Source organism: Cervus elaphus, chromosome 14 (assembly GCF_910594005.1).
Source record: "Cervus elaphus chromosome 14, mCerEla1.1, whole genome shotgun sequence".
Lineage (NCBI taxonomy): Eukaryota > Metazoa > Chordata > Mammalia > Artiodactyla > Cervidae > Cervus > Cervus elaphus.
Genome location: NC_057828.1, coordinates 68,917,859 through 68,927,377, shown reverse-complemented (window position 1 = coordinate 68,927,377; position 9,519 = coordinate 68,917,859). Strand labels below are relative to the sequence as shown.

At 38.8% G+C, this 9,519-nt stretch overlaps 1 protein-coding gene across 1 annotated transcript; it reads right to left on the bottom strand.

Moving 5' to 3' along the window:
- Positions 1-7,574: 7,574 nt before the first annotated feature.
- LOC122708119 (proteasome subunit alpha type-3-like) lies at positions 7,575-8,507 on the bottom strand. The gene has a single exon (XM_043924239.1). The coding sequence runs from the start codon at positions 8,437-8,439 to the stop codon at positions 7,672-7,674; it is 768 nt and encodes a 255-aa protein (XP_043780174.1). The 5' UTR covers positions 8,440-8,507; the 3' UTR covers positions 7,575-7,671.
- Positions 8,508-9,519: the final 1,012 nt, after the last annotated feature.

Sequence of the window (9,519 nt, the reverse complement as noted above, 5' to 3'; positions counted from 1 at the left end):
GTCAGGCAGGTTGATTCCTCCAGTTCCATTCTTCTTTCTCAAGATTACTTTGGCTATTCGAGGTTTTTTGTATTTCCATACAAATTGTGAAATTCTTTGGTCTCGTTCTGTGAAAAATACCTTTGGTAACTTGATAGGGATTGCAGTGAATCTATAGATTGCTTTGGGTAGAATAGCCATTTTGACAATATTGATTCTTCCAATCCATGAACACGGTATGTTTCTCCATCTGTTTGTGTCCTCTTTGATTTCTTTCATCAGTGTTTTATAGTTTTCTATGTATAGGTCTTTTGTTTCTTTAGGTAGATATACTCCTAAGTATTTTATTCTTTTTGTTGCAATGGTGAATGGTATTGTTTCTTTAATTTCTCTTTCTGTTTTTTCATTGTTAGTATATAGGAATGCAAGGGATTTTTGTGTGTTAATTTTATATCCTGCAACTTTACTATATTCATTGATTAGCTCTAGTAATTTTCTGGTAGAGTCTTTAGGGTTTTCTATGTAGAGGATCATGTCATCTGCAAACAGTGAGAGTTTCACTTCTTCTTTTCCTATCTGGATTCCTTTTACTTCTTTTTCTGCTCTGATTGCTGTGGCCAAAACTTCCAACACTATGTTGAATAGTAGTGGTGAGAGTGGGCACCCTTGTCTTGTTCCTGATTTCAGGGGAAATGCTTTCAATTTTTCACCATTGAGGGTGATGCTTGCTGTGGGTTTGTCATATATAGCTTTTATTATGTTGAGGTATGTTCCTTCTATTCCTGCTTTTTGGAGAGTTTTAATCATAAATGAGTGTTGAATTTTGTCAAAGGCTTTCTCTGCATCTATTGAGATAATCATATGATTTTTATCTTTCAATTTGTTAATGTGGTGTATTACATTGATTGATTTGCGGATATTAAAGAATCCTTGCATTCCTGGGATAAAGCCCACTTGGTCATGATGTATTTTTTTGTCATACATTGATATGAATCAGCCATAGATTTACACGTATTCCCCATATTTTAAAAGGAATAATATAATGATAAAAAAAATCTGAAGGGAGAAATGGAGATCTACTAAACTATTAAATTGTATTATGGACACAGTCATATATTTCCTTTAGATTGATGGGGAAAAAAAACCAAAATTGTTTCTCAGTTTCATTCTCAGATTTCACACTGAATTTATGCTATTCAGTCACTACATTAAAACTAATGAAAATGTCTACTACTACTAAACTAAAACTACTTCAAAGTCTATATATTTTCTTACTGGTTTCTACAAAAAATGTCATTTAAATAGATACCCTACTTTTATATTAGAAAGAAAAAGTTTGCCTAGAAAATCATAATGAAGAAAAAGAAAACAAAGTCTTTCTAGGAGAAAAAATTGAATAAATGGTTTGAAAGAAAAGCTAATATGTTCTTGAAGAGTCATATTCCATCAAAGTGAGAAATTTCTGTTTCCACAATTACAGTGAATGTATATAAAATGCAGATTAGGCAGACGGTTTTTTTAGCCATTTTGATCCAAAACTGTTCAAAGTACAGAAGATGAGCCTTCATGTGTTGAAATGTTTCCATTATTTTGAGAGTAAAAACTGCCATCAAGTGGATTTCCCAGATTAAGCCAGCTGATTCACTATATTAGTGTTTGTTTTGGTGTCATGTAGATAAGGAATTTTAGGAAAGGATTTAAAATCTGAAAGTCATTAAGGTCTACTCTTAAAATTCCAGGTTTGTTTGAGTGTAAATTTAGGACCAGAGCTAGAAGGGCCCTGGCATCTGCTGTGGGAACATATGAGCAGCTCTGGCTTCTGTTAATGAGGGCGCAAATAGAGTATGTTGTATAAACATGCCGAGCAATGGAAAGTAGGTTGCCCTAAAATAGAAATAGCATACCAGTTTTACTGAATATCCCAAAAAGGACAGACTAATGCCACTAATTAGTGAGTGCTAAAAATAGTACTACAATTAGAAAACAGCAATTTTATTCCAAGAGGTAGCACTGAAACTTCCCAGCTGGCGCCAGTGGTAAAGAACCCGCCCGTCAATGCAGGTTAGATTTAAAAGACCCAGCTTCAGCCTCTGCGCTGGGAAGATCCCCTGGAGGAGGGCACCACAACCCATTCCAGTATTATTGCCTGGAGAATCCCAAGGATGGAGGAGCCTAGCAGGTCGCACAGAATCAGACACGTCTGAAGGGACTTAGCACATACCACTCAAGCTAGGCGTCTGTAAAGTGATTCCAAAATGACTTTATAAACAGTGGCAGAAGGGTAGTAAAATATTGAAACCATGCAACCCAGACTGGGACTCGAACCCACTGTCTTTTAACTGAGATCATACCTGGTCTCAGGACTTAACGAACCTGGGGTTCTTAATGTCTCATTATAGAAAGAATTCAGTGAGAGACAAAGTGGTAGGTAAGAAGTGGATTTATTTAGAGAGAAACACATTGGAGAGACAGAATGCAGTCCATCTCAAATGATGAGAACAGCTCTGGGAGGAAAACACTCCACAGAGTGTGGGCCATCTCAGAAAGCAAGAGGCCTTAAAATATGGCGTGGTTAGTTTTTATGGGCCAATGAGTGGGAGAGGATTACTCCAACTATTGTGGAGAGGAGGCAGACATTTCCAGGAATTGGGCCACCAGCTCAGAACAGTGATGACATTGATGAGTGTGTCATTTAGCATGCTAATGCATTACAATGAGCATATCAGTTCAGTTCAGTTCAGTTGCTCAGTCATGTCTGACTTTTTGTGACCCCATGGACTGTGGCATGCCAGGCTTCCCTGTCCATCACCAACTCCTGGAGTTTACTCAAACTCATGTCCATTGAGTCAGTGATGCCATCCAGCCATCTCAACCTCTGTTGTCCCCTTCTTCTCCTGCCTTCAATCTTTCCCAGCATCAGGGTCTTTTCAGATTAGTCAGTCTTCATATCAGGTGGGCAAAGTATTGGAGTTTCAGCTTCAGCATCAGTCCTTCCAATGAATATTCAGAACTGATTTCCTTTAGGATGGACTGTTTGGATCTCTTTGCTGTCCAAGGGACTCTCAAGTGTCTTCTCTAACACCACAGTTCAAAAACATCAATTCTTTGGCGCTCAGCTTTCTTTATAGTCCAACTCTCACATCCATATGTGACTACTGGAAAAACCATGTTTTTGATTAGATAGACCTTTGTTGGCAAAGTAATATCTCTGCTTTTTAATATGTGGTCTAGGTTGGTCATAACTTTTCTTCAAAAGAGCAAGCGTCTTTTAATTTCATGGCTGCAGTCACCATCTGCAGTAATTTTGGAGCCCCCACAAATAAAGTCTCTCACTGTTTCCACTGTTTCCTCATCTATTTGCCATGAAGTGATGGGACCAGATGCCATGGCCTTAGTTTTCTGAATGTTGAGTTTTAAACCAAAGTTTTCACTCTCCTCTTTAACTTTCATCAGGTATTCCATCACCTTCACTAGCTTTGTTCGTAGTGATGCTTTCTAAAGCCCACTTGACTTTGCATTCCAGGATGTCTGGTCTAGATCACACCATTGTGGTTATCTGGATCATTAAGACCTTTTTTTGTATAGTTTTTCTGTGTATTCTTGCCGTCTCTTCTGATGCTTTTGTCAGGTCCATACCGTTTCTGCCCTTTATTACACAATGAGTGTATAATGAGGCTCAAGATCTACTGGAAGTTGAATCTTCTGCTATCCTGGTTGGTTCTAACCAGTTTTTGTCATGTCCTCAATGGCTATGTCATTATCTTAGAGGTTGTGTCCTGCCCATTTTCCTCCTGTTTCAATGAGTTCACAATCAGAAAAATTATTGAAAATAACTGCAGCCAAGTTCAGAGACCTGGGATCACAGCTCCAGGATGTAGTAGGTATGACTATTTTCACTGACCTAGACTATGCCTAGAGTTTGTGCTCCCATTTTAATATCTCTATGTTGCTACGAAACAGACAAACTAAGGAACAAAGCTTTGCTGAACCATAAGAGCAAGCTGGGCAAGCAGATAAGAGAACTGTAGAAGCTTGGTTGGAAAAAAGACACTGACTGAAAAGAAGTTTGCTTAGAGTTTTATCCTTGGAATGACAACAGAGGAAAGGAAGGAAAGATGGCTGGGGTTTTGATGGAACAGGCTCTGAGAGATTGGGGCTTCAGGCTGTTCCAAGCAAGAATGGTAACTAAAGACCTTTCTGAATCTGTGACTCTTAAATGGTGTGATACAGAAAAGCAAAAAAAAAGAAAACTAATAGAATTTTCTTGGACTATTCCTTGAACTTTGTTGCTCAAAATTTTCTAAGCAGATAGGGTAGAGGGAGCCCCAGACAAAAAGAACTAGAGATGGCTATCTTGACATAAGAGAAGCCATTTTTGGCCCAAGCCATTTTGTGATCTCAGCCTGACCACAATGCTTGCCCTTGAACCAGGTCTCAGTAATTAATGGTCTTAAGGGAACAAAAGAATGCAGCAACAAAGGACCATTATTGGGCAAGAGAAGTAACAATAGGAAAGGCAATAAACCACTTGTAAAAGACTCCTAGTTCTGTCTCAATGGCAAAGATTAGCCTGAAGCACTTTCTTGAGCTCCTTTGCAGAATTTAAGCCCCTGGATCCAGGGAAAGTTGGAGGAGTTGCAGGCCCAGCCACTGGTTTACACAAATTGGGTCAGCCAGCAGACAAATGACAAAATGTGTGAGCTACAAAGTGCTGCCTCACTTCTGCCCTCAAAATCTTGCACAAGAATATCTCTTGTGACTTACCCTAACCAGAAACATACAAGAAAATTCACTCTGAGAAACAGATTTCAGGCTAGCCAACTTGACACAATACAAAGTCTATGCAAATTATGTGTATAAGTAGCCTATGCAAATTATGTGTGTATGCCAAATGACATCACAGTCTGGTGTATAAATAATAATACAACTTATTGAATACTTTCTGTGTTCTATTCTTTGGGCATTAAGTCATTGAATTATCATAACTCGACACTGAGGGACTATTTTTGTTCCCATTTTCCAGATGTGGAAACTGAATCAAAAATAATTAAGTAAAAAAAAAAAAAGTTAAGTAACTTGTGTAAGGCCAGAGAGCCAAGGAGTATTAGCAACAACAGAATTTAAACTATCCAGGCAGTCTAGCTGTAGAGCCTCTGCCCTTACCCACTACCTCGCTACAACAGCCAGAGAGACAACGTGAGGAAGGCTCTGGCAGAATTGAATCAAAAGAGGACACAACGTAATTTCAGCCTGACAAGAGCAAAGGGACCTGAGCCATACAGTCAGCAGGGATTTCCCGTTGTGAGCAGCATAACACTCTTCACCTGATTAAATGAATGATTTAAATTTTTCATGAATTTGCTTTATAGATTTCTCTTTTCATGTACAGTTTTTTGGCTGAAAATAATTAATGGCAAGCAGTACAGCTCTTAAATAGTGAACAGCTTAACTTAATGGGGACCAGCTGAACTATTTCTGATAGAGAAAGAGGATGTAGGAGGAGCCAACACTTCTGAGAACATCATTAATAAACAGTGAACAAGTGGGACTTTCCAGCTGGTCCAGTGGCTAAGACTCCATCCTCCCAATGCAAGGAGCCTGTGTTTGATCCCTGGTCAGGGAACTAGATCCCACATGCCGTAACTAAGACCCAGCACAGCTACATGCATACATATATACATACATATTTTAAAAAAGAATGAACAAGTGAATAAAGTATAAAGAATGAAGCATTAGCTAAGGCCATGGAGAAATTTTTTTTTTAATTGTCAATCCCTACTAAATGAGAGATGCTTTTGCCAGATGATATTAAGTGCTTGAACTAAATGTGCATGCAGTTCTCCTCGTCCATTCACGAAACGCCAGAATTTCACAGCAAAATGCTTCCTCTTTGTCCCTGCGGGCAGATTTTTTTAAATGTCCCACTTACGTTCTTGGAGGGAAAGGCAGTGGGAATCAAGGTACATCAGTATGATTATGGCTGTCTGGCTGGAAGGCTTGTGCAATTCTGTGTGTCATTCAGCATTTGAAGGTTAGAACGCATTTGGCGTTTTCTGTGACAATGGCTTTGTATTGCACAAGTCCCGAACTGCTCTCAATCACTCAACCACTTCCCCCTTGCATGGATGGTGGGCATTTCCTTCAGGGCACTTGATTCCCTGGAGACGCACTTTGGGTCTAAAGTGTCTCACCTGCCAAACGCTGTAGACCCACACTTGGCACCGACCTAGCCCACTCCTCACGGGTGTTCAGCGGCTCTATCCTGAAAAGCTAATTTGTGGAAAATCCTGCAACTACAGCTCTCTACAAATACTCCACATAAAGTGCATTTCCCCCAGAATGATTCATTAAAAGCCTTGTCTGCAGATCACCCGCTGGCTCCCGCCCCAGACCGTCTCCCGGTCGGCAGTGGATTCCGTTGGCCACGGGTGCCAAGTCCAGGAATCTCCTCTCCTCCTCTCCTGAGTCTTTTGAGTCCCTGCTGATTCCCCCACAAAACTCTCCCACACTTTTTAAATTCCTCTAAATCAAATCAACTGTCTCTCCTTCTCACAGACTTATCTGACAAGTTCCGACTACTGTCCTCTATCCGGTTTCAAACACTTGTGATGTACCCATGCCTTTTCAGCCTTTATTTTAGTTTCAAGGTACTAGTGAGCAGCTCAGATGCAATCCTTTCCTGACGCCACCAGGCAGTCAATTATTTTTCCCTTAGTACTTCCACAAAGTGGTTTAGACTTCTCTTTCTTTCATGTTCTTCTTTTATTTCTTTTTTTTAAATTGACACAAAGTACTACTATGGCCTCTTGTAAAAGATCAAAGCCCTAGATTCCAATTCTGCCTCCTTCAGGAACCATGTGATGTTGTTCAAGTCACCTGATCTTTCTGGTACTCCGTTTTCTCTAATACATCTAACTAATCTAACATCTAACATCTAATACATCTAACTAATACATCTCTAATACATCTAACTAATACATCTGCAATGTATTAGTAATAATCATGATAAAATGTAACAGTAGTTTTAATAAGATCTAGCACATACAGTGCTTTCTATGTGCCAGGAACTCTAAGAGTGAACATATGTTAATTTTTTAATAATGCAGCAGCATGATTAAATAATTTTTTAGCAAATCCATACCATAGGGTATTATGTAGCCATTAAATATAATGAGGTATAATAACATTAAGCTACATCGCTGATATAATATTAAGTATGTCTCTCTCTGACTCTTTAAAAATATATTCACAGAGACATGCATATATGGTTTGAATTTTTACAAAGCATGTGTTTATACATCTATATAGTTTAAATTTTTCAATGAACATTTTTAAAACAAAATAGATAAGTTGACTAAAAATAAATTATAATTTTAACAAACATACCAGAACTGGTGGCTTGAGTGAATTAATGTTACCGCTCGTGAAACTAGAAACTGCTATTGTATTATCCCTATTCCAATCACAATTTTTAAAATATTTTGATATATACCTTTAAGAACTGCCAACTAAACCAGGCTTGCATTTTTCTGATTATCCTCAGTGAGATAGACTTCTACTTTGGGAATGGTTGATATTTTTTTTTTTTTTTGTCATTATAAGACAAAAATTTAATGAAAATTGGTATGTAATAATCCAAAGGGCTAAATAGTTACATGGGACTGTATTAGAAATTTAATATACAAGTAAATGTTACATGTTATCATCATCTGATTCATCTTCTTCCTTCAAAGATTCCTTGGCATATTTCTCTGCCTCTTCCCTTATATCTTTAGCAACTATTTCATGTCTTCCATTAGTTATTTCACCAACCCAGCTGAGCTCTAGTTCAAAAGCTTTATCCTTAACTTCATCGTGGACTATATAAATTATTTTTGCAACTTCTTTAACAACATCACGGCAGGTCATTTCTTTCATCTGAAGCTTTTCAATTTCTGTCTTTGCAGCCTGCCTGGCTTTGCCAATGGCACAGCCCCAATAACCATATGAAACACCCGATGGGTCAATCATGTAGAGTTGTGCACCGTCATTCACACTGTAAGACCCTAACATGAAACTGCAGCCAAAAGGTCTAACAGCACTGTAGAGTGTATATGCGTGTACATACATGGCCACTCTGTCTGCAAGATGTTTTAGTGGAATGTTATATCCAAAGTTAGATCTAAAGTTGGAAGCCTCTTCTCTTGCAATGTCTGCTAAAGAACGAGCATCTGCCAACAAACCTGCTACTGCCATTCCAACGTGTCGATCAACATTAAAAAGTCGTTTGTTGGAACCTTCTTCATAAAGTTTAGACAGGACTAATTTTTCTACCCCAAAGACAACGCCGTCTTTACATCTGATTCCAATAGCTGTACTACTATTTTCCACAGCCTTCATAGCATATTCAACTTGAAAAACTCTTCCATCCGGAGAGAATGTAGAAGCTGACAGATCATACCCGGTGCCGATTGAGCTCATCCTGCTAAAATCACTGGGACGCTTACGGCTTCAGGCCTAAAGCGATCCCCCAACACCACAGCAAAAGACTAGTGGTTGATATTTTTTAACAGAAAAGATTATTTGTTACCATGACTGAAATTGCTTATCAGGTGGGTAATGCTGATTCTAATTAAAACTATCACAGACTTCTCTCATTCAAGGCCCTTTAAATTTTAGTTTTTAAAAGACTGTTTTAAATTAAGATATGTACATTAAAAAAAAATTATTTATTTATTTGACTGCAAGCAGGATCTCTGGTGTGTCATACAGCTCTTGCATTGTGGCTCCTGGACTCTCAAGTTGTGGCACTCGGCCTCTGGAGATTGAGGGCTTAGCAGTTGCCTCCCATGGGCTTAGCTGCCTGTGGGATCTTATTTCCCCAACCAAGGATCGTACCCACATCCCCTGCATTGGGAGGCAAGTTCTTAACCACAGGACCACCAGGGAAGTCCCCAAAGCCCTGCAATTTTTAAAAAATGTTGTAGGGGCAACAGTTCAGTCCTTTCACAGGATATAGAGCTTCCAAAATGTTTCCAATGTCTGTTTCAAAATAATAAGCTTAATTATGCTTTGCAGGAAGAAATCTGCACACTTATTGAAATTATGATGCTTAGATCCCATTCTTCTAGTTAGCTGCCAATTGGAGCCAATCTCTAAAACTTTTCAATAATTTCATCAGGCCTAGAAGTTGCTAACTAAATGCCTTATTTATCATGTTTTACAGTTCAGTCACTAAGTTGTGTCTGACTCTTTGTGACTCCATGGACTGCAGCACACCAGGTTCTCTGTCCTTCACCATCTCCCAAGTTTGCTCAAATTCATGCTCATTGAGTCGGTGATGCTATCCAACCATCACATTCTCTGCCACTCCCCTCTCCTCCTGCCCTTAATCTTTACCAGCATCAGAGTCTTTTCCAATGAATCAGCTCTTCTCATCAGGTGACCATCAGGTGTGTACTCCATGGATCACAGCCTTGTGGTGGTGAAGCGGCTTCGTATTCATCAGTTTGAATTTTTTTAATCTTCTTTTTATAAAACACTCTTGCCATTACTTTATAG

What these genes read in the sequence shown, in the direction of transcription:
- LOC122708119 (XM_043924239.1), bottom strand. Translation starts at nt 8,439, where the DNA reads ATGAGCTCAATCGGCACCGGGTATGATCTGTCAGCTTCTACATTCTCT.